Source organism: Schistocerca nitens, chromosome 6, assembly GCF_023898315.1.
Source record: "Schistocerca nitens isolate TAMUIC-IGC-003100 chromosome 6, iqSchNite1.1, whole genome shotgun sequence".
Classification (NCBI taxonomy): domain Eukaryota; kingdom Metazoa; phylum Arthropoda; class Insecta; order Orthoptera; family Acrididae; genus Schistocerca; species Schistocerca nitens.
Genome location: NC_064619.1, coordinates 199,396,877 through 199,422,683, shown reverse-complemented (window position 1 = coordinate 199,422,683; position 25,807 = coordinate 199,396,877). Strand labels below are relative to the sequence as shown.

Below are 25,807 nucleotides of genomic sequence, written 5' to 3'. Positions count from 1 at the left end.
GAGTATCCTTCCAGTGAGAGCTGGAACCCTGCTTTATTTGACAACAAAAATAATGGTCTTTGTGTTGATCATCAAAAGGTGTCAACAGTGCTTGATATTGATTTGTCATTTCCTCCAGTTTTCATCGCCGGTGTGCGTCTTGCTTTGTGTGCTAGAGGGCAGTTATATTTGCGCAAGCGTGGTGAGCCTACAAGCAGTGTTTAAAGGAGCCACTGTTGTGGTTTAATTTCAGTTCCGTCGAATTAGTGCGATGGCTTACTCACCTGAAGGTGGCGACCAGGTGGATTGCCAAGATACTGTGCCAAGATGTTGTTATGTTCTGGCTGGAGACCTGACATGAATATTATCAATTACTGTGCCAGGAAAGTTTATGGAGCCACAATAGGGGTAAAGCTGTAAAACTTGACAAGATGACTTATCAGTCTTCATGAAGAAATAACAACCAGTCAGTTGCAAAATGAAAGGGGGGGGGGGGGAGAGAAAGAGATTGGGGGGGGGGGGCCTCGGTATCATGTATGTAACATTGGGGATATTCTCCACATCTGTACCTCCCATATGTCGGCAATATTTCTTCAGAATTAGGCAGAATCTTAAAAAAAATCATTTCAAAATAATCTTCTGTTCACCAGCAAAGACATGTGCTCTCCTCAGATCAGCAGAGGATGATCTGGGATTGCAGAAGGCTAGCAACTACAGAATCTCTTGCAAGTGTGGCAAAGCCTACAGAGGTCAGGCAACGTGCACAGTGTGTGAAAGATGCATTGAACATGATTGCCACACTCACCTTTCGCAGCCCAGTAAGTCAGCCATAGCCAAGCATTATATCTCCACAGGACATTCCGTGGATTACTCTGCCAAGGAAATCCTGGGTTTGAGATCCTTCTGGAATTCAGTTGTTAAGAAATCAGTGGAAATACACTTAGCACAAGATCCTTTTGGGATTCAGTTGTTAAGAAATCAGTGGAAATACAGTTAGCACAAGATCTTATTAACTGTGGTGTTAGCTTTCAAGTGGATAAGGCTTGGGAAATTAGGTATGTGTGGGTGGATATGTGTGTGTGTGTGCGCGAGTGTATACCTGTCCTTTTTCTCCCCCCTAAGGTAAGTCTTTCTGCTCCCGGGATTGGAATGACTCCTTACCCTCTCCCTTAAAACCCACATCCTTTCGTCTTTCCCTCTCCTTCCCTCTTTCCTGATGAAGCAACCGTTGGTTGCGAAAGCTTGAATTTTGTGTGTATGTTTGTGTTTGTCTGTGTGTCTATCGACGTGCCAGCGCTTTCGTTTGGTAAGTCACATTATCTTTGTTTTTAGATATATTTTTCCCACGTGGAATGTTTCCCTCTGTTATATTTATATCCATAAATATGTTGAACTTCTCATATGTGTTTTCGTATCTGTACATTTCAGTCCATGTTTCCTTCTTTAGTAAACTCGGTAAAGTATTCCGTGTTTTGATGGCTGAAGGTTCTTTGTATTTTTATTGTTTCTGTTTGTTTAATTAAGTTCAGCATTGAAGATATTTCAAGAAGCTGTGCATAGTGGTCACTGACACCTGGTTGAAGTTTCTAGCTGCCTATTCATGGCTTTCCTTGTTTATCAGTATCATATAAATAGTGGTACTGGATACACTTGTAACTCTGGTAGGGGAATTTATAATTTGGAGCAGGTTGTATATTGCACAAATAGGCATAGCATCCAGAATGAGATTTTCACTCTGCAGTGGAGTGTGCACTGATATGAAACTTCCTGGCAGATTAAAACTGTGTGCCAGACCGAGACTCGAATTTGGGACCTTTGCCTTTCGCGGGCAAGTGCTCTACCAACTGAGCTACCCAAGCACAACTCAAGCGCCGTCCTCACAGCTTTACTTCTGCCAGTACCTCGTCTCCTACCTTCCAAACACTACAGAAGCTCTCCTGCGAACCATGCAGAACTAGCACTCCTGAAAGAAAGGATATTGCGGATACATGGCATAGCCACAGCCTGGGGGAGGTTTCCAGAATGAGATTTTCACTCTACAGCGGAGTGTGCGCTGATATGAAACTTCCTGGCAGATTAAAACTGTGTGCCGCACCGAGACTTGAACTTGGGACCTTTGCCTTAAGCACGATCACAAACAAACCTTTTCCCTTCTTAGTTTAAATGCATTCCATGCTTCGTGTGCAGATTTTGATGCAGCTTGCTTATATCCAGTACATCATACTTAGCGTTTTGATAACAGTTTTAATGTTTGTTTTTCGAATTTCTTTGTTTACACATGAACTATAAATTAGATTGTACCTATGAGGCAGTGTGACAACTACTGTGTTTCTGAATTTGTTAGCTTGTAAAACATTGTGCAGCATTTTCACGCAAACCTGTGCTTCATTTTTTGGCCACATCATTTGAATCCATTATACAGACGGTAAAATCATTTTCCTGCATTAATTTTGTCTGAGCGTTAGTGTCTACAACATTTTTACATTCTGCTCCTGGTTTCACTACACTAGTCACTGCTATGTCGCGATTTTTCTCACAAAGCATTCTGGATAGATTTCTGCAATGACTGTCTGTTAGTAATAGTACATTACACTTTTTCCCTGTTTGTTGTTTACATTTTTGCAAGAACACTCTTCATTTTAAGTTCACTGATTTTTACAAGTTCATGATCATTTGGAGAGTCGTTATCACAGTCACTTGTTTGCAAAACTTGGTATTTGTGTTTATCGGAAAATGTGACAGCTTTAGCACAGTTTGTTGTTCTTTTTGCTGTTGGAAAACTATCTTTATAAAACACTTTTATCCACTCGGTTTATTACTTTTGACTTGCATCACTTTACTTGGAGTTGGCTTTGATCATAGATCCCAATTTTCTTTCTGTGGTGTCACCGCCAGACACCACACTTGCTAGGTGGTAGCCTTTAAATTGGCCGCGGTCCGGTAGTATACGTCGGACCCGCGTGTCGCCACTATCAGTGATTGCAGACCAAGCGCCGCCACACGGCAGGTCTAGAGAGACGTCCTAACACTCACCCCAGTTGTACAGCCGACTTTGCTAGCGATGGTTCACTGACAAATTACGCTCTCATTTGCCGAGACGATAGTTAGCATAGCCTTCAGCTACGTCATTTGCTACGACCTAGCAAGGCGCCATTATCATTTGTTATTTATCTTGGGATGCATGTACAGTCAGACCGATGTTCACCAATTATGGATTAAAGTTAAGTATTCCAGCAGCTACGTACTTTTCTTGATAGTATACTTACTTTACCTGTTCCAGACCTCACGCCAGCCTGCGTGAGCTTTAACGCGCACCTTTCGGCTTCCTCCAAACCCCGTGAATTGGCTCCTGCCAATTCACAACACTTTCTTTGGTGAATCAATATCACTTCTTAGAGCACTGACTATGAATTGTAAGCTTTCAATTCGTTCTTTTAATCTTGTTATTTCAGCGTTAAAATTCTTACAAACTCCCTTAGTGCCTAACTATAACTACAGGTTGTACATAAAGTCCGGGAACACTTTCAATTCTTTATTGCACAAGAACCAAACATTGTATAGATATCATACATATGTCATTTTGAAGAGAAATCCTGAAAGTTTTTTTTTTTTTTTTTAATATATATACCGCCACAGCATAGTTTGGTAATTTGCCGATAGTCGGCGCTAGTTGCAAACGTGGCGAGTTCAGCTACGGTGCGAGCTTTCTGTGTGTTGGAGTTTGACAAAAACAAGTGTGCTACAGCTGTTCAACGGATGTTTACAACGAAGTACAGTAAGAAGCCACCAACAAGGAAGGCCATTTACCACTGGCACAACAAATTTGTTATGATAGGCTGCTTGTGCCTGGCAAAGACAAGTGGTTGTCCCAATGTGAGTGAAGTGAATTTGGAGCACTACATTCATAAGGAGTCCAAAGAAATTGGTGCATTGTTCATCCTGTGAACTCGAAATGGCTCCAATGACAGTGTGGAAAGTCCTGTGACAGAAGCTGTCTATGAAACCATTCTTGGGTACCTGAACACGGAGCTGCTGCATCAGTGGATCGGCCGTGCTACAGAAGGGGACAACTGTTTCATGAAATGGTCTCCCTGATCACCAGATCTTACTCTGTGTGACTTTTTTCTGTGGGGACACATTAAAGATCTAGTGTATGTACTGCCTCTACCACTTTATGTAACAGAGTTCTGGGAGAGAATATGGGAAGCGACTGCCACAGTTGACGGTGCCGTGCTGGGACGGGTATGGCAAGAATTTGATTACTGTATTGACGTCTGGCGGGTCACTCATGGTTCACATATCAAATATTTCTAAGAAAAACCTCCAGAGTTTCTCTTTAAAATGCAATATGTGTGACATCTGTACAATGTTTAGTTCTTGTGCAATAAATAATTGAAAGTGTTCCTGGACTTTACGTACACCCTGTATTTCTCAAATTATGATCACACACTTCTACATTCGCGGCCACCTTGTCCAAGTGGGTGAGCCTTTGTCTGCGGGGAGGATGATTAAATCGGGGTCCGACTTGAGGTTGTGGATTACAGCTCTTTCTTCCTGAACTGTATACTTGTTCATGTGTATGATTGCCTTTTACTTCAAAATGGCATTTGATTAGAGTGTAGAACAATTTTACCCTCCACCTTCACAAGTTTATTGTGTAGTCTTGTTATCTGAGTAATTACTTTTGCCTTTCCCTTTCTATTCGTGTTCATGCCATCATTAAATTGATGGGCGTCAGATTATTTAGCTCGGATATTGAAACGTCATTACAGTCTCGTTGGTGTACATTTGTATTGCCAAAAATGCTCTCCACTCAGAGTGGGCGAATTCAGAATTTACCTAGTTAGTTCAAAAAGGTTGGCTAGAGTTACTATTATCCTGCACCTAGCTGGCACTCGGGTATTCTGCTGCTGCTTTCTATGAAAATTCATATTGTTTTTTTCCACCTGTATCTGTATTAAAATATTATGGGAACATTATTATACGAGGGCGGTTCAGAAAGTAACCTCCGATTGGTCACAGTGCGGGTTGTGGGTGGAGTAGCGACGCCATCTGTGCGTTCACGCACTCAACAGGTCAGTCGGCATCAAGCCGTGGTCGAGTGAACGTCGTACCTGCGCTAGTTTAGTTTTTGTGGCAGTTTGAAATGTGTGCTGCAATAGAAAACCCCGCCAAATGTGAAGTGCGTGCTGTCATAAGGTTTTTTACAGCCAAAGGATATTCTGCAGCAGCTATTCATCGTGAGCTTTGTGCCGTGTACGGACCAAGAGTTATGAGTGAAGGAGTTGTCCGTGAATGGGTACGTTTATTTAAAAGTGGACGAGAAAACGTTCATGATGAAGAGAGGAGTGGTAGACCATCATTGGTGACTGACGAACTCGTTCAGACAGTTGATGCAAAAGTTCGTGAAAATCGACGTTTCTCAATGTCGGAGTTGTCTACTGGTTTTCCACAGATTTCTAAGACTCTCTTGTACGAGATAGTGACAGCAAGATTGGGTTACCGTAAGTTCTGTGCACGATGAGCTCAAAGATTCGGTCACAGGCTGGTTCCAGGCACAAGCGGGTGATTTTTATGCAGAAGGAATTTCAAAGCTTATGAAGAGATACGATAAGTGCCTCAATCGCTATGGAGACTATGTAGAAAAATAGTGCAAATATGTAGTTCTAAGATGTATATATTAAAATATTTTTATTTAACTTGGTGTATTTTTTTAAATCAACCGGAGGTTACTTTCTGAACGGCCCTCGTATCTATAGAGTTTTAGGTATTGTCGTATAGTGTTAATCCAGTTATTCGTGTTTATTATATCCATTGTGAAGTCCAAGCCCTGCGGACAAAGTTCTTTATCAATGACTATAATAAATATACAGTAGGTCTAACTGCACCACAGTGCTATGCTAGGTGGTAATTAAGCATTCAGCATAATGGTGACATAAAACTTCTCACAGTTTGTAAAGTAATTGCTCAGCAGTAAGAGTAATCATTCTTTGAATGAAATGGGTCTGTCCCCTAGTAGATGGCTCGTGCCTCAAGGAAATGTCCTTACAGGTGTAGAAAAACATTCTTATATCCATAGAATTTAGAGTACTACACAAGTAACAACTTGCAAAATAAATATGTCCATGAGAACATCATTTACTGTTACATCATCCATTGAAGTCCAATACGTGACGCTGGGTTCCAAAGCCCATATCACAAATCGTTATGTATTGGTAACTTGTAACATGGTATTATTTAGCAAACTTATCTTATGATCTACTGACTCCCTCTCCTCAGGGGGCTCATGACTGTTTCGTGAGTACAAGTGTGGCGAGTGCAGGGCGCCAAGTTATTGCAGCACTACTTCCTTTCCTGTGCTGCAATCTCTCATCTTTGACTATCCTCCCTTTTGTTGCTCTTTTTCTCTGGTGGCAGCCTTTGATGTTCACCCGGCTATACACTAGGTTCTGCTTTCCTTTCTTAGAATATTCTTTCATTTACAACCTTTTGGCTGAAGTAATTTGTGGCAACCTTCTGAATTTGACTGTCATTCTCCAGATTTTTTGTGCTGTGGACCAACTAGGGAAAAAAATACTGCATTCACTGTTAACAGTCATCTGCTTACAATACCTGCCTGGGGGTCTTATTTGCACTTTAAAACCAATGCAGTAGCTAATTTGACATGGTGCAGTCATTTTGTCCCCTTTTGGCTAAGCTCCCTGACAACACAGGAATCACACTGTTGATGCGTGATTTGCTAGGTCCCCATCCAGGCCAAACAGCAGATGCTCATCTTCCTAGGGCATCATGCCAGATAGCCTTTGCTGTGGCTGGATGGTGCCCATGGGGGGAGCCCTTGATTGAAGGAGGTGGCATCAGGGTGGACATTTTGCACATGAAACATAGTAAATTATATCAGAACAATGACTGTTCTTATCCGACCATCTCTTCAAATAGGATTCGAAACTTCATTGTGGGCAGTTACAGTCCTACTGCATTCTCTACACTTGCTACCCAATGTGAAGGGGGACAAGCCAGACATCTAGGAATGAAACAATTTATTCAGTAGTTAGTGTGTACATGAACTGATGGGATACTTTTACTGCAACAAAGCCATTATTTTTTGTGGAGCATATTGAAGATAAATTTGGAGAAGTTGAGTCATCAGGAAAAAAGTGCAACAGATCACTATTGATTAAAGCCTCTTCAGCTGCACAATCTACAGCTCTTCTTTGTTAATGACTGGGTGACATACCAGAGATCATTGTCCCACTCAAGACATTCAGTATGGTTCAAGGAATGATCTTCCACTGACACCTTACACTCCAAACAGATGAGAAGCTACAGATTAATGTTGAGTAATGAGGCATACATTTTGTCTGACACATCTGAAAGGGTCCCAAGGATAATAGAATAGGTACAGGTGCCTTTATCTTAGCCTTTGAAGGGTGTCATAGTGTACAGGTGTGATGTGATACCTTACTACCCACTGCCCATGAGGTGCTTTTTGATGCTTGTTCTTTGGTTACATGTGAAAGGCAGACCCTAAATGTGTAACTGCGGATGACCACTCTGCGAAGGTAGTCCTTGAGAACAACCACCTTTGTGTGTCAATTGCACAGAACAGTATGCTGTATGTTAACTGGTTTACCCTGTCTTTAGGAAGAAAAGAAAATTCAGGAACGTAAATCTTTGGATCTCCTGTTGTACACTGAGGCAATATGAAAGCTTACATCCTGCTGATATGACATCCAGTTATGAAAAAGTCATAGCCACTACTCCCACTACCTGAGTTTTTTCAAAACTGGGTCTTCCACCACCCTCCTCTCTTGTGGTTTCTGTGGCAACGTCTTTAGGAACTACTGGTGACAGGGCGCCCGTCAGAACACCTCTCCCCAGAAACCCGTAGATAAGAGGCCTTACGCTAGCCAATGGCAGGAGGAGCCGCAATGGCTGACTGCTCTTCATCTGTCCCCACACTTGTCATGGATAGGCCCTCGTGAGAGTGTGAGACACCAAAGACTATGAAAGTGAGGAAGAAGAAGCTACTCCGGTGACTCTGGAGGCACCAGGTCATACCATCAAATTCTGAAACAATGCTCGTTGATGGGGTTACACCAGTGCCAGTGATCCTGTAGCATGGCCAGTCCTGGTGGCCCTTCAAGCCTAACCGGGACACTCATAACATGTGATCGTTCAGTGGAACTGTAATGGGTATTACCATCACCTGCCGGAACTATAACACCTTATTTCTTCCTCTTCTGAAACTTGCATTGCTCTACATAAACACATTTCACTGATAAACATTCTCCAATGCTCCAGTGTTATTATGCAGCCTGTTGGAACTGTGCTGGCCCTAAGAGGGCATCTGGAGAGGTCTGTACATTGGTTCGCACAGATGTGGTCAGTGAGTGTATTCCCCTCTGTACCACATTGGAAGCAATAGCAGTGTGAGTGTAAATGACCTCAGCAATCACCATTTGCAGTTTACACACCTCTAGGTGGACCACTTACCTTGAGTTGACCACCTTAATCCAACATCTCCCCTCCCTCCTTTTTTTCCTACTTGGAGTTTTAATGCACACCACCCCCTGTGGAGAAGTACCTCTTTGTCTGCAGAGGCCTTCTACTTGACCAGTTTCTTACTGACCAAGATCTGTCTCCTCAATAATGGTACTCCTACCCACTTCGGTGCCACCCATGGCACCTTTTCAGCTATCAGTCAAAGAATCTCTTCTTAGTCTTGTGGCTTCGCTGCATTAGTCGTCTTTGTGGCAGTAACCACTTTGCAGTGATCGTATTGCTTCCTTGCTGTTGGCAAACTATCAGATTGGGTGCTTTGAAGAGTCATCTAGCAGTTATTTGCCTCTGCTGGTGTCTTTGCCCTCTAACAGTCCTGTCCCCTCAGTACAATAATAGTGAAGATAAAATATTGATAATTTAGTTTTTTGACACTTCTGTCAGTGTCAGATGGCTCTGAGCACTATGGGACTTAACAGCTATGGTCATCAGTCCCCTATAACTTAGAACTACTTAAACCTAACTAACCTAAGGACATCACACAACACCCAGTCATCACAAGGCAGAGAAAATCCCTGACCCCGCCGGGAATCGAACCCGGGAACCCGGGCGTGGGAAGCGAGAACGCTACCGCACGACCACGAGCTGCGGACTGTCAGTGTCAGCTGACGTGTAAATGTACATCGTTGTAAGAAGAAAAGCAGAGTTGTTGATAGACAGTTCCTAAGTTGATTGTAGCAGTAGTTAACAGCCAGTAAAGATACTCATCGAGATTTCTTGTTAACGATTCTTTATCCTAGGTTGCTACTCAGCACATAGTGGAAATGTTGAGTCACAGACAGGCACAACAAAAGACTGCTAAACAAGTGAGCTTTCAGCTAAAAAGTCTTCTGATTTACACACACACACACACACACACACACAAATGCAACTCTCATACGCATGACCAGCACCTCTGGCTGCCAAGGCCAGACTTTGAGCAACTGCACATGACGGGGCAGACAATCTGAGTGGTGGGGGTAAGGAGGAGGGTGGGGGTAAGGAGAGGGGGGGGAGGGAGGGAGGGATAGCAGGGTAGGGTCAGGGAACAGTAAATTCCTGCTTGTGGGAACAAGGTAGGGCAGGTATGTGTTGTCAGGAGGTTAGACAGAGGGCCTTGAGGTGGGGGGGAGGGGGGGGGGCGAGGGGGGAGGCAGCACAAGAGGAGAGAAATAAAGAGACTTGGGTGCGCTGGTGGAATGAGGGTTGTGGGAACGTAAGATATCTTGCATGGAGAGTTCCCTCCTGCACGGTTCAGAAAAGCTGAAAGAAGGATCCAGATGGTGTAGGCTGCGAAGCAGTCATTGAAATGAAGAACGTGGTGTTGGGAAGCATGCTTAGCAATTGGGTGATCCAACAGTTTCTTGGCCACAGTTGGTCGGTGGCCACTTATGTGGACAGACAGCTTATTGCTTGTCATGCATACGTAGAATGCAGCACAATGGTTGCAGTTTAGCTTGTAGATTACATGATTGGTTTCACAGGTAGCCCTGCCTTTGATGTGATAGGTGATGGTTATGATTGGACTGAAATAGGTGGTGGTGGGAGGATGTATGAGGAAGGTCTGGCATCTAGGTGTAGTACAGGGATATGAGCCTCTTGGCAAAGGGTTGGATGCAGGGTTTATGTAGAGATGGACAAGGATATTGTGTAGGTTTGCTGGGCAGCGGACTACCACTGTGGAAGGGGTGAGAAGGATAGTGGGTAGAACATTCCTCATTTCAGAGCACAACAAAAAGTAGTCAAAACTCTGGCAGAGAATGTTGCTCAAGTCATGGGTGGTATTGGGTTGTGAGTGGAACGCTCCTCTGTGGCCAGACGGTGGGAGGTTGGGAGGTGGTGGGTGACTGGAGAGATAAGACATGGAAAATCTGTTCGTGTACAAAGTTGAGAGGGTAATTATGGCCTGTGAAGGCATCAGTGAGGCCCTTCAAACTTCAAGAGGGACTGCTCCTCACTACAGATGCAGCAGCCACACGTCGGTAGGCTGTATGGAAGGGACTTCTTGGTATGGAATGGGTGGTAGCCATTGAAATGGAGGTATTGCTGGTGCTTGGTACATTTGGTATGGATGTACATACTTATGTAGCCATTGAGGAAGGTGGCTTGATGGTTTGAGGAGGACTAGGTGAAGCAAATGGGGGAGATGATGTTTGGGTTCCGGAGGAATGTTGTTTGGCTTTTTATCCTAGTACATTCTTGGACTCAACTTTGTCAGTAATACGATTCTCTTCATTTCATAATAAATGACACTGGTTTTAAACGGTTATTTTCAAATTAAACACTGTGTTTAAGATTTACTGATTTTATATTTCTTCTCATATGTATGTATGTATCTCCTCATAAGTTTGTATTCTCTTCTTGTCTAAGCTGTTTATTGCCCATGTTTCACTTCCATATGTGGCTACCTTCCATACAAATACTTTAAGAAAAGAATTCCAAACACTTAAATCAATATTTGATGTTAACAGTTTTCTCTTCTTCGTAAACATTTTCCTTTCCATACTCAGTCTAAGAGGTCTGTTCAAAAAATTCCAGAACTTTGACCACAACATTTTTTTATGCTTACCTTTTACTTATTGTGCATGGTCTCCTTCGAAATGCTCTCCTCCACAGTAGGTACACTGCTCCCAATGCTGTTTGCACTTCCAGAAAAAATCTTGGTACGCCTCTTGCTGGATCGCGCAAGGTGCTGCCTGCGACTTATTTTTTTATCTCGTCTATCATTACAGATCTTCGTCCTTTCAACAGGGTTTACAACTTTGGAAATAAAGAAAAGGTCCACAGGAGCCAGGTCTAAAGAGTACGGAGGATGAGGCACCACATTGATTTCATTTTTTGTGCAATAGTCTTGCACCAACAGGGATGAAAGTGTGGCTGCGTTATTGTGATGCAAGAGCCATGAATTTTGTCACCACATTTCAGGCTGTTTCCTTCTCGCATTTTCCCGCAAGCAATTGCAACATGTTTCGGTAGTACCCTGTGGCACAAATTCATGATGAACTAATTCTTCAAAGGCCTTGCAAAACCTATCCCGACCCATTTGAATATTGAACCTTGGTCTCAACATCATAACCATTGACCCACATCCCATCACCAGTTATAATTCTCATTAGGAACATCTTGTTCTCATTTGCATGATTTAAAATCTCTTCACAGATTGCAAGGCAAAGGTCTTTCTGGTCTGACTCATGGGCCTAGGGACGAACTTGACGTCAACACAATGCATTCCAAGACGCTGTGGCAGGATTTCATGCCATGATGCAACTGAAATGTTACATTCTTCTGTAATGTCTCAGACAGTCAGTGTTCGATTGGCATCCATAATTTCGTTGATGTTCCTGATATGAGTGTCATTAGTAGATGTTGAAGGGTACCCTGAACGAGGGTCATGTTTAACTTCCGTAAGACCACTTTTAAGCCATGTGAACCATTTGTAACACTGAATATGGCTGAAACACTCACCATCATAGGTTACCTGCATCATTTAGTGTGTCTTGTAAAGATTTTCTTGAGTTTCACGCAAAATTTAATGCAGACACATTGTTCTTCTAGCTCTGCCCTCTCGAAATTCACAAACTGTGGTGCACAACATTCTGCTCTATACAGCACTGAACAATAACTAAGAGACATAGAACAATGAACCTTCTGGCAGTTACACAGTAAACACAGATGTTTGCAGGGATGTCAGCTGCATTTCGCTCCAACACACCATTGACATGAAATTATGAATTTTCTGGAATTTTTTGAATAGACCTCATACATTTTATACCTTCTCTTTTTCGGGTGGCATCAGTTATTTTGCTGCCCATGTAGCAAAACTCATCTGCTACTTTCAGAGTCTCATTTCCTAATCTGATTCCCTCGGCAAACACTTGATTTAATTAGACTACATGCCATTATTCTTGTTTTGCTTTTTTTAATGTTCATTTTACACTGACCTTCCAAGACAATATCCATTCCAAATCCTTTGGTGTCTCTGACAGAATTACAATGTCATTGGCAAATCTCAAAGTTTTTATGTCTTCTGCCTGAGCTTTAATTCCTACTCCAAATTTTTCTTTGGTTTACTTTACTGCATGTTCATTTTATGAATTGAATGGCATTGGGGATAGGCTACAACCTTGTCTCACCCCTTTCATGGTCCTCAACTTTATAACTGCTATTTGGTTTTTGTACAAGTTGTAAGTATCCTTTTCCTCCTAGAATTTCAAAGAGAGTATTCTAGTAAACATTGTCAAAAGCTTTCTCTAAATCTACTAATTCTTTAAATGTAAGTTTGCATTTCCTTAACCTATCTTCTAAGATACAGCTTAGGGCCAGTATTGCCTCGCTTGTTCCTACATTTCTCTGGAATACAAACTGATCTTCCCTAAGGTCAGCTTCTACCAGTTTTTGCATTCTTCTGCAAAGAATTCATGTTAGTATTTTACAAAAATGACTTATTAAACTGATAGTTTGGTAACATACACCTGCTTTCTCTGGAACTGGAATGTTTATATTCTCTTGAAGTGTGTTTCGCCTGTCTCATACAGCTTGCTCGACTGATGGAAGAGTTTTGTCATGGCTGGCGCATCATCTATTCCCAGAGTCTTGTTTTGACGTAGGTCTTTCAGTTCTCTTTCAAATTTCTCTCATAGTATCCTATCTCACATCTCCTCTTCAGCTATGCCCTCTTTCATTTCAATAATATTGCCTTCAAGTTCATAACTAACATAAGTTGTGGAATGTTCAAAGAAACATGTCAAAATATGAATGGTATCAAATGGCTCATTAAACAGATGTGTATCATTGTCTACTGCTGAACAGGCGACACTGTGGTACAGATTGATTTCAATAGATCTCCCCCCCTCCCCCCTCCACCCTCCACCCCTCTGAAACATGCACATGCGTGCGCGCACACACACACACACACACACACACACACACACACAGTACCATGTATGTCTGATTTATGAGATTGAGTGTCCCCATGCGACCTGAGTATTTAGTATTTATTATCAGATTTCTCATTTACTTTTGATTTTAATTCTGTCAACATTAATCTGAATTTTAAGCAAGTTTTGGTTTTTTACCGAAAATTTTTTGTAATACCTTGTGTGCTTAACAAAACCAAATTTTGGTATAACCAACATAGACTGATGATTTTTAACCATATGATTCTTTGCATAGTTTTCTCTTAATTTTGAAAGTAACATAATGATATATTACAGCAGATATCAGAGTGACATTTAGGCAGATATTGCTATACATTGTGATTTAACAGAACATAACTACGTGAGATTTAATCATGACTTTCTTAAGCTCAAACAAAAACTACTAAAATTTTTCACACACTTGGTAAACTTGCACAACATTATAAAAATTGTTATTGCTTTTTTTTAAAAAAAATCATTGTATATGCAATTGATGTACATGTATATTTACTTTCAGATAACAAAATACAAACAATATAGGAAATTACACAAATTGACATGAATTCCTTTCTCCACAACTTCCCTTCTCTGTTCAGCCACAAGTCTATGGTTACCAAGCAAAATGATTATGTTTATTACTCACCCACTTTAGTCCACAGTAATGCTATCCTTTTCCTTGTTCTCTTTCAGTCCCTTCTTTGTGTTCAACACTCATATCACTGCTGAAATTGTTCTTAACACGCTCCTTCTTGTAGTTTCATAATTTCTGTGATGTCAGATACATGTTTCTGAAAATATTAACATCTTTGCATTGCTGCTCCCTGTAAAGATGATATAATGAGTTGTGACAGGCACAATGAAAAGACTACTATGTATTAAGCTTTTGGGCAAAGCTTTCATCAGAAAAGGATGCACACATGCGTTCGCACAGGCAAGCACACCTCAAACACACATATGACCACAATCTCTTGCTGCTCAGGCCAGGCTGAAACTGGAACACATTGAACGGGAGCAACAATCTGTAGTGGTGTGGGGAAGGGTGGTGGGGGTGGCATAGCAGGGTACGGATGGTGCAAGAGGAACAGTGTGGAAAGAGGAAACAGCACTGCCTGGTGGAATGTACAGGGAGTTGAGGTGGCAGACAAGGTTACCTGATGCAGGAGTCTGTTGGGGTGGGAGGGAAGCGGAAAAAAGCGAGTGGAAAGAAGAGGAGCAGAGAAGGGGAAAAGATCAGTGGGTGCATTGGCAGAGAGCAATGCACAGTGAGGGTGAGGGATCGTGAGTTGGCAGAGATGATAGGGCAGAGGGACAGAAACTGTTGGGTGGACGGTGTGGGAACAGTAGACTACTGTAGGTTGAGGCCAGGATGATTTGAGGAGCGGAGAATGTCTTACAAGGATAGCTGTCATCTGCACATTTCAGAAAGGCTGGTGATGGAGGGGGGGATACAGATGGCCCAGGTCATGAAGCAGCCATTGAAATCAAGCAGGTTATGTTCAGTTTTATGTTGTACAATAGGGTGGTACAGCTTATTTTTGTTCTTGATCACAGTTTGTTGGTTGCCATTCATCCTGGTGGAGGGCTGGTTGGTAGTCATACCATTTTAAAACACTTAGCAATGGTTGCAATAGAGCTGGCACATGACATGGCTGTTTTCACAGGTAGCCCAGCCTCTGATGTGGTAGGATAAGCCTGTAACAGGACTGGAATAGGAAGTGCTGGGTGGGTGGATTGGGCAGATCTTGCTCTTGGGTTTTCCACAGGGTTTGATCTCTGTGGCAGTGGATGGTGTTTGGGAGTGGTGTAGGTATGGACTAGGGTGTGGGTCAAGAGTAGGTGACAGAACGCCACTTTAGGAGGAGTGGGAAGGATCTTGGGTAAGATTTCGCTTATATCAGAGCATTATGATAGATAATAAAAGTTCTGAGGAAGGAGGTGGTTCAGTTGTTGCAGTCGTGGATGGGACTGGGTGACGAAGGGGGTGCTCCTTTGTAGCTTCTTTCTGCGGATGGTGGAAGGGTTTGGGGTGTGTGGGCATGTCACAGGAAATCTGTTTGCAGACCAGATCTGGTGGATGGTACCTGTCTGTAAGGCCTTTGTGAGACTGTCAGCATTCTGGGCAAGGGAGCTGCAGATATGCCATCTGTGTGTGGCTAGGCTGTATGAGAACGATTTTTTGATGTGGAAGGGATAGCAGTTGCCAAAATGCTGATACTGTTGGTGTTTGGTAGGTTTACTGTGGACAAAGTTGTGGATGGAGCCCTCTGAGAGGAGGAGGTCCGTGTCCAGGAAGTTACCATGCTGGGTTGAGATGGAACAATTTAAGTGGATGGGAGAGAAAGGGTTGAAATTATGAAGGAATGAGTATAGGGTGCCCTAGTTAGAGTTGAGATCGTGGAGATATCATTAACGAACTGGAACCAGATCAAGAGTTTTTGGTTTTGGGAGGCTAGGAAGGTTTCCCCAGTACGGCCCATAAACAGGTTTGCATATGAGGATGCCATGCAGATTCCCATTGCTGTGCCGTGGATTTGTTTGTATATACCTTCCCTTCAAAGGAGGAGTAGTTGTGTGTTAGGACATAGTTAATAAGGTGTCCGAGGAATGAGGTTGTGGGTTTGGAGTCTAAAGAACATGGGAGATTTAGTGTCCAATAGCACCAAGACCATGTGCAAGAGGGATGTTCATGTATTTAGTGTGGAGCATTGGTGAAAGAAGTGGTTGGTATGATTCATGTGGGAAGCTAGATTTTGGGCTTTTAAGTTGAAGGTGTTGGTCAGTATTATGAATTTGTTAGGTATTTTATGAATGTATTATTTGCCAGTCTCAAAGGTAAACTAAGAGAATGTGTTTTTCTTTTTTTCTTTGCCATTTATTTTCCCTTTCCATGCTGCTCCTCTGGCGGACACTGTATTATGTACTACTGCACATTGGTGCTTGAGTTATTTACCAGTGCCACATAATTCCTCACATCTTCATTTATTCTATTCAATGTACTTTCATTAATGTGTAGTGATTTTTTGATTTTTTTAGAAAGCAGTTTTTTAAAGAAGTGAAATGAGCTTAGAAATGTTTAATCTTTGTTGTGCTCTGCTTTCTTTTCTTTATAGAAATAGGTACTGAAGTAAGAATGTTTGTTATTTCTGCAGATAATCCAGAAGATGAACAGTGGTCGGAGATACATCCACGTGGTGGAAAGGAACTAGATGTCCGAATGGTTGCACATACAACTGTATACCACCCACAAACAAACTCTTTGATTGTCTATGGAGGCATTGTGGTAGGTGTTGCTCGTTTCTCAAAGCTGAGTGATAGAATGTTTTCCTTTCAACTGGATAGCAAGCATTGGTCAGAGGTTCATTACCCTCGGGCCCATCTCCGTGACACCTATGTTCCACGGGAGAGAGCATTTCATACAAGCACTATTATAGGTATGTTGAATCTTATATGTTGGTCAAGTTCATACATATTGTTAAAATATTTGTTTTATCGTATTCAGCTAGAAACTTAGATAATAATTATTATTCAGATTGTACATTCTGTGTAGATTATTTATTGTTGCAAGATATTTGTTATTTGTAAAAATGTAAATATATAAATATTTATCTGCAGTGAACTGTCCTCATTAAGTGTTAGAATAAACTGTGATGTTATTGGCAATCATACTGCCCCTACAAATATTTCTTTCATTGCATTGGTAGATTATCAAGATGTTTTCTTTCTTTTCTATACATTCATGAGAATAGAATAACGATAAGAAGGGAGATGTTAGAGAGATTAATACGGGGAGAGAACGGTGAGAAGAATGAGAAGAAATTAAGATCAATTGCCCATAGAGTACATGTGAGAAAAGAATTGCTGAAGTGAAATTCCAAAAGGAAAGACTGATGGAATAGAATGGAGCAAAAGCACCAGTGAACAATCGAGGCCTCGACTGACATGTCTGCCCAACTCTTTGTCTTTAAATATGTCTGCTTGTGTCTGTATATGTGTGGATGGATATGTGCGCGAGTGTATACCCATCCTTTTTTCCCCCTAAGGTAAGTCTTTCCGCTCCCGGGATTGGAATGACTCCTTACCCTCTCCCTTAGACCCACATCCTTTCGTCTTTCCCTCTCCTTCCCTCTTTCCTGATGAGGCAACAGTTCGTTGGGAAAGCTTGAATTTTGTGTGTATGTTTGTGTTTGTTTGTGTGTCTATCGACCTGCCAGCACTTTCGTTTGGTAAGTCACATCATCTTTGTTTTTAGACGAAAGGATGTGGGTTTTAAGGGAGAGGGTATGTAGTCATTCCAATTCCGGGAGCAGAAAGACTTACCTTAGGGGGGAAAAAGGACAGGTATACACTCGCGCGCGCGCGCGCACACACACACACACACACACACACACACACACACACACACACACACACACACACAGACACAAGCAGACATTTGTAAAGGCAAAGAGTTTGGGCAGAGATGTTAGTCGAGGTGGAAGTACAGAGGCAAAGATGTTGTTGAATGAAAGGTGAGGTATGAGCAACGGCAACTTGAAATTAATGGAGGTTGAGACCTGGTGGGTAATACAAAGAGAGGATATACTGAAGGGCAAGTTCCCATCTCCGGAGTTTTGACAGGTTGGTGTAAGTGAGAAGTATCCAGATAACCCGGACAGTGTAACACTGTGCCAAGATGTGCTGGCTGTGCACCAAGGCATGTTTAGCCACAGGGTGATCCTCATTACCAACAAACACTGTCTGCCTGTGTCCATTCATGCGAATGGACAGTTTGTTGCTGGTCATTCCCACACAGAAAGCTTCACACTGTAGGCAGGTTAGTTGGTAAATCACGTGGGTGCTTTCACACGTGGCTCTGCCTTTGATCGTGTACACCTTCCGGGTTACAGGACTGGAGTAGGTGGTGGTGGGAGGGCGCATGGGACAGGTTTTACACCGGGGCGATTACAAGGGTAGGAGCCAGAGGGTAGGGAAGGTAGTTTGGGGATTTCATAGGGATGAACTAAGAGGTTACGAAGGTTAGGTGGACGGCGGAAAGACACTCTTGGTGGAGTGGGGAGGATTTCATGAAGGATGGATCTCATTTCAGGGCAGGATTTGAGGAAGTCGTATCCCTGCTGGAGAGCCACATTCAGAGTCTGATCCAGTCCCGGAAAGTATCCTGTCACAAGTGGGGCACTTTTGGGGTTCTTCTGTGGGAGGTTCTGGGTTTGAGGGGATGAGGAAGTGGCTCTGGTAATTTGCTTCTGTACCAGGTTGAGAGGATAGTTGCAGGATGCGAAAGCTGTTTTCAGGTTGTTGGTGTAATGGTTCAGGGATTCCGGACTGGAGCAGATTAGTTTGCCACAAAGACCCAGGCTGTAGGGAACGGACCGTTTGATGTGGAATGGGTGGCAGCTGTCATAATGGAGGTACTGTTGATTGTTGGTGGGTTTGATGTGGATGGATGTGTGAAGCTGGCCATTGGACAGATGGAGGTCAACGTCAAGGAAAGTGGCATGGGATTTGGAGTAGGACCAGGTGAATCTGATGGAACCAAAGGGGTTGGGGTTGGAGAGGAATTTCTGGAGTTCTTCTTCACTGTGAGTCCAGATCATGAAGATGTCATCAATAAATCTGTACCAAACTTTGGGTTGGCAGGCCTGGGTAACCAAGAAAGCTTCCTCTAAGTGACCCATAAATAGGTTGGCGTATGAGGGGGCCTTCCTGGTACCCATGGCTGTTCCCTTTTATTGTTGGTATGTCTGGCCTTTGAAAGTGAAGAAGTTGTGAGTCGGGATGAAGCTGGCTAAGGTAATGAGGAAAGAGTTTTTAGGTAGGGTGGCAGGTGATCGGCGTAAAAGGAAGTGCTCCATCACAGCGAGGCCCTGGACATGTGGAATATTTGTGTGTAAGGAAGAGGCATCAATGTTTACAAGGATGGTTTCTGGGGGTAACAGATTGGGTAAGGATTCCAGGCGTTCGAGAAAGTGGTTGGTGTCTTTGATGATGGATGGGAGACTGCATGTAATGGGTTGAAGGTGTTGATCTACGTAGGCAGAGATACGTTCTGTGGGGGCTTGGTAACCAGCTACAATGGGGCAGCTGGGATGATTGCGTTTGTGAATTTTAGGAAGTAGGTAGAAGTTAGGGGTGCGGGGTGTCAGTGGGGTCAGGAGGTTGATGGAGTCAGGTGAAAGGTTTTGTAGGGGGCCTAAGCTTCTGAGGATTCCTTGAAGCTCCACCTGGACATCAGGAATGGGATTACGTTGGCAAACTTTGTATGTGGTGTTGTATGAAATCTGACGCAGTCCCTCAGCCACATACTCCCGACGATCAAGTACCATGGTCGTGGAACTGTTGTCAGACGGAAGAATGACGTTGAATCGGTCAGTCTTCAGATCACGGATAGCCTGGGCTTCAGCAGTGGTGATGTTGGGAGTAGGATTAATGTTTTTTCAGAAGGACTGAGAGGCAAGGCTGGAAGTGAGAAATTCGTGGAAGGTTTGCAGAGGGTGATTCGGAGGAAGAGGAGGTGGGTCCTGCTGTGACGGAGGACGGAACTGTTCCAGGCAGGGTTCAATTTGGTTAGTGTCTTGGGGAGTTGGGTTCCAGATTGTGTTGATTAGAATTTTGAGGTTTTGGGGGAAGTGGAGCTGGAAGTGGGAGATTGAGTAGATGGGAGAGACTGGGTCTGTGTGCAGTGAGAGGAGGTTGAGGTTTGCTGGAAAGGTTGTGGAGGGTGAGTGAGTTGCCTTTCCGGAGGTGAGAATTTCCTCTCCAACCTCAACTCCTTTGGTTCCATCAGATTCACCTGGTCCTACTCCAAATCCCATGCCACTTTCCTTGATGTTGACCTCCATCTGTCCAAGGCCAGCTTCACACATCCGTCCACATCAAACATACCAACAAGCAACAGTACCTCCATTATGACAGCTGCCACCCATTCCACATCAAACGGTCCGTTCCCTACAGCCTAGGTCTTCGTGGCAAACTAATCTGCTCCAGTCCGGAATCCCTGAACCATTACACCAACAACCTGAATACAGCTTTCGCATCCCGCAACTATCCTCTCGACCTGGTACAGCCACGTGTGACAGCACCCACGTGTTTTACCAACTGACCTGCCTACACTGTGAAGCTTTCTATGTGGGAATGACCATCAACAAACTGTCCATTCGCATGAACGGACACAGGCAGACAGTGTTTGTTGGTATTGAGGATCACCCTGTGGCTAAACATGCCTTGGTGCACGGCCAGCACATCTTGGCACAGTGTTACACTGTCCGGGTTATCTGGATACTTCCCACTGACACCAACCTTTCAGAACTCCAGAGTTGGGAACTTGCCCTTCAATATATCCTCTCTTCCCGTTACCCACCAGGCCTCAACCTCCGCTAATTGCAAGTTGCCGCTGCTCATACCTCACCTGTCATTCAATAACATCTTTGCCTCTGTACTTCCGCCACGACTGACATCTCTACCCAAACTCTTTGCCTTTACATATGTCTGCTTGTGTCTGTTATGTGCGGATGGATATGTGTGTGTGTGTGTGCGCGAGTGTATAGCTGTCCCTTTTCCCCCCCAAGGTAAGTGTTTCCGCTCCAGGGATTGGAATGACTCCTTACCCTCTCCCTTAAAACCCACATCCTTTCGTCTTTCCCTCTCCTTCCCTCTTTCCTGATGAAGCAACCGTGGGTTGCGAAAGCTCGAAATTTGTGTGTGTGTTTGTGATTGTTATTGTTTCTATCAACGTACCAATGCTTTCGTTTGGTAAGTTACAGAATCTTTGTTTTTTTATATAAAATCATAACATTCTTTAGCTTTTTGTCTGAGAAATTAAAGAGGTAGAGGTAGAGGTAGAGGTAGAGGTAGAGGTAGAGAGAGAGAGAGAGAGAGAGAGAGAGAGAGAAGAGAAGAACAGTTCATTATGAAGAACATTGTGAGAAATCCTAAAGTTGCATTTGGTGATAAATGTCTGTTAAGGTATTAGTGAGTTAATGGATTTTTGTGATTCTTCAGGTTCTCCCAGTATATTTCGTAAAAATAGTTGATTGGTGAAAGGGTGGATGCCTCCAACATGCACAATTTTTTGGCAGGCAATCACATTACTATCATCAAGTGTACTGACGAACTGACTTCTTTTCTCCCCCTCTCCCCCAGTCCCCTTTATGATCTACCATTCTGTTTTGTTGTACATGCCCAGCATCTTTTCCTCCATTTCTCCCATTGACAGGTTGCCCTGTCCTAGTTTCATGCTCAGATAAGTGTGCTGATGGCCCCACTATTGTTCCTCCACCTGCCCCTGAAGTCAGTTTGTTGTGGGATACCTCGTTCTTGATTGTAAACATTGTATACATCCTTTCATTCTGTTCTTTTTTCCCCTTTTCTCTCTTCTATTTCCATTTACTTACTTTATTACAATGGTTTTAATTTTGTTTCAGGAAATTATCTGGTTGTGTTTGGAGGATATTCTCATCGCCATAACAAAGAGGAAATTTGCTATGACAGTCACATGTACTTATACCATCTGGGCTGTCATACTTGGGTTAGCCATGATATTTTAGGTGTGAGTGACAAAGGTATACAATTTTCTGACAAAATGATTAGCTTAATGCACTAACCTAATTCGTTTGCTTATGTACCACTAAATTTTGTATGATTTCATAATATTTACTTCAGAATTCAAGTTTACTTTTACATCTGTAGTTACTCTCCATTTGTTCTATCCTGTTTTATTCATACATGATGCACAATTAATAATATTTCCACATTCACTTCATTATATGCCTTAGTTTCTATGATTCTATTGTGTTATGTAATCATTCTGTAGTTTGGAACAGTACATTTCTATACTTCCCACAAAGATGACTTTCCATATTTTCATAAGCAGCAGTTAGCTATTGCTCTTAGTAGGATTCCACATTATGTATAACCCATTCTGTGCAATATCTTCCATTGCAGCACTTTTCTGTAATAGTCTAATGCTTATTAAACAGACATATCACAAATTGTAGGACTTTTCCTGGAACCTTACAGTATCATTGGCAATTGTAACATTGTACAGATTCTAAGTAGATAAATGTTACTCTAGCATTAGCCACATGAGAAAATTTCAAGTTAGCCAACAGCTTTTGTAGATGAGTGAAATCACACAGAGGCTCTTGCATACTTGCTCATTATGATATAAAATACCAAAAAAGAAATGATTTTAATCATTTGAATGAAGAGTGTATATTTGAAAGCTGTTTATCGAGTTGAGGCACCTAAATGTCATAGTAGTTTCTAGTGGCACTGAAATACAATAAAAACAGGCGTTTCACTGAGTATGTTCGTCATTATAAAGCTTTATTTAAAAAGAGTTGTGAAGGCAGCCAAACAATTGGCAAACAAGAAGTTCATTGTGCAACATAAAAGTAAGGCAAAAGAATTGTGGTCTTCTGTCAAATCAGAGTTAGGTGTTAGAGTTAGCTGCGTGATTTGAGGCATCATGTCACGGATTCCATGGCCCTTCCCGCCGGAGGTTTGAGTCCTCCCTCGGGCATGGGTGTGTGTGTTGTTCTTAGCATAAGTTAGATTAAGTAGTATGTAAGTCTAGGGACTGGTGACCTCAGCAGTTTGGTCCCTTAGGAATTCACACACATTTGAACATTTGAGTTTTGTTAGAGTTAGTAGTAATGAAATATCTAGGATTAGAGTAGTGATAGCTTTATTGTAAAGCCGGCTCAAATATCAGTGTGTTTAAATGAATTCTTCACAGATGTGGCAAAATCAGATGTTGATGTAGCAGAGTATCAGAGTGAAGTAAATCGCTTTGGAATCCACCAAGAAACTGGGAATCTTAGGTATTAAATAGAAAAGTCGTAATAAAGGATGTGGAAAATATTATATTATCTAAAAAATATAACAACTCTGCTGGAGAGGGTGGGATACCCACTAAAGTGATTAAAACAGTGTGTGGCTCAACTGCACCCCCCCCCCCCCCCCTAATTAAAATAGTCAATGAGTCTTTTCAACAAGGGTGCTTTCCCAATGTTTTGAAGTATGCCAAAGCAAGGCCTCTGTTCAAGAAAGGGTCGAGGGAAGAAAAGGGAAATTATCAGTCTATTTCTATTCTTCCAGTCCTGTCAAAAGTATTAGAGAAAGTAACTGGAAATCAGATCAAAAACTTTATTGTAAAAAGTAATATTATTATAAGTAACCAATTTGGATTTCAACTAGGAAAAAACACTTTAGATGCAGTGAATAACTTATTGAAAAGATAAACAATCATTGGATCAGAGGAGTAATGTTGCAGGTATCTTCTGTGATCTCACAAAAGCAATGCAAGTGCTAGCAAATTTCACTTGACTTGAGTACATGAAAAATTACTTATCACAGTTATTTTGAATCTGTCATTAGGTATGCGATAATTTTCTGGGGAAGTTCAAGTAGTGTATCTCGAATACTGAAACTGCAAAAGAAGTGTGTCTAATACTTGTGTACTCACAGTAAACAGTCTTTTTGCCCATTATTTCGGAAACTACAAATACTGACTGTTCCCTCCATCTACATTTATGAAATTATAATGTTCCTAGACAGCAGACAAAAATTGGTCGAGGAGAATTGTTTTAACCATGCGTATAACATAAGAAATGAAAATAATTTTATGCTAGCCACACACCAGTTGAAATTACATGCACAGACTCCACGGTATATGGGGATGACAATATATAACAAGTAGTTAATGGGCAAAAACATATTTAATATGAAGCCAGAAATTTTAAAAACGAGGCTACAGCAGATTCTGTGAGAGCAATGCTACTATTCAGTAGAAGAATTCATACAGGATGAAATGATAATTTGAGCAAGGGGTAATTAAGTGTTAGATTTTATTGTAGGTATATATAACAAAATTGCATTATTGTTATTATGATGCTGCTTGTTAACATCATCTGTTCTTTGTTCATGGTGAAATTTTACCACAATTTGGTGTGTCTCCTGTACCTGAATCAAATGATTTAGATCATGTGTGTTATGAGACAAATAAACCACAATTCACTGTTCTTTGCAAGCAGTGCACATTTTAGAAAAGTTGTATAGTCAATGAATTGAAAATTAAAATAATTATTCTGATCTGTTTTGCTCTGAAGAGTCACACCAACATATTTGACTAACAAGACTGCCTTCTCAAATTCACCATCACTGTAGTGCTCAGAAGTGATCAGTACTTTTCATATGTTCACATTTTAAATTGCATTGGCAGGTAGCTGTGGTCATTGTAAAGCTCCATGACAAGTAGTGATGATGTATTATAAGAAGGGCTCTGTATTTACAGATGTAGATAACAACTTTCTTTGAAAATACACATATTTTCAAATAAATACTGAGTTACCAATAGAAGAAAAGTAGCAGCAAATTAATATAGTTGAGGAAATTGAGAAAATTATATTGTCTCAAGCTGTAATCCATACAATTAGGCTAGGCTTAGAGGTTAGAGTCACTGGCTTGTGGGCTATGGGTCACTGGTTCAGACAACTGACAGTACCTTAGTAATTATCATTCATGGAAGTTTCTAGAAATTTCTTATGTTTGAAATGTTTGTATATTTTGGAATATGCAACATTTATGTTAACAGCAGTACATTTCATCCAAGAGCTCAGTTCTCTTCAGTATGTATGTTGGTGTTCATACTAAATGTGTTTTCAATGCTAAGCATTGGAATTCATTGATAACCTCACTTTCAGATTTGCACTTGACTGTAGAAAGTTACAGCTAAACCAGTCATAGAAAATAGCCTCACATTTAATGAGGTTTCCCAGTCAGGGTAGAAAGTAGATCTTAAAGAGGAACATTAGAAATGGACATGCGATTGTGATAGAGAAACGTGTGACCATTGAAGAACACAGATAACATTTCACCTACAATATATATTGGAATTTTCAGAATGGTGCACAAAGCCCGTTCAGTGATCGGGATCTCATCAATGTCATCATCGATGGCTGACCTGTCCAGCTACTAGTCAATTCAGGGGATTCTTTTTCTGTAATGTCAAATGCTTATCATCACCAGTTCAATAGGACAGTGTTCCATGATACAAAAGAAATTGTGCGCTGAAGGTCCGACTAGAACATGAATTGCAATAGTAATTATTAATGCTGTCAGTGACTGAACACAGTCCTTTGAATGGGCCATTTTAGTAGAATGTAGTCATTGTCATATACTGTGGAAGATCAGAGCTCGAGTTTGACAGAGCTACTCCAACAAGCACACACAATGAATATTGCTTTGGACAGTTGTTTGCTGTTGAAGATGATGTCATCCCACCATCATTAACAAGATAAGTCCAGTCATCAGTCTGGGTGCCCAGTTAAACTATGAAGCTGTTGTCACCTCCAAAAAGCTACTCAGACTCA

The 25,807-nt window shown here is 41.9% G+C and overlaps 1 protein-coding gene across 1 annotated transcript in view; it reads left to right on the top strand.

Moving 5' to 3' along the window:
* Positions 1-25,807, top strand: part of LOC126262233 (multiple epidermal growth factor-like domains protein 8) — a 338,254-nt gene that overhangs the window by 75,403 nt on the left and 237,044 nt on the right. The window contains exons 7-8 of the mRNA XM_049958701.1: positions 16,586-16,867; positions 21,857-21,994. Coding sequence (XP_049814658.1) covers positions 16,586-16,867; positions 21,857-21,994 — 420 coding nt within the window. The remainder of the gene's footprint in view (positions 1-16,585; positions 16,868-21,856; positions 21,995-25,807) is intronic.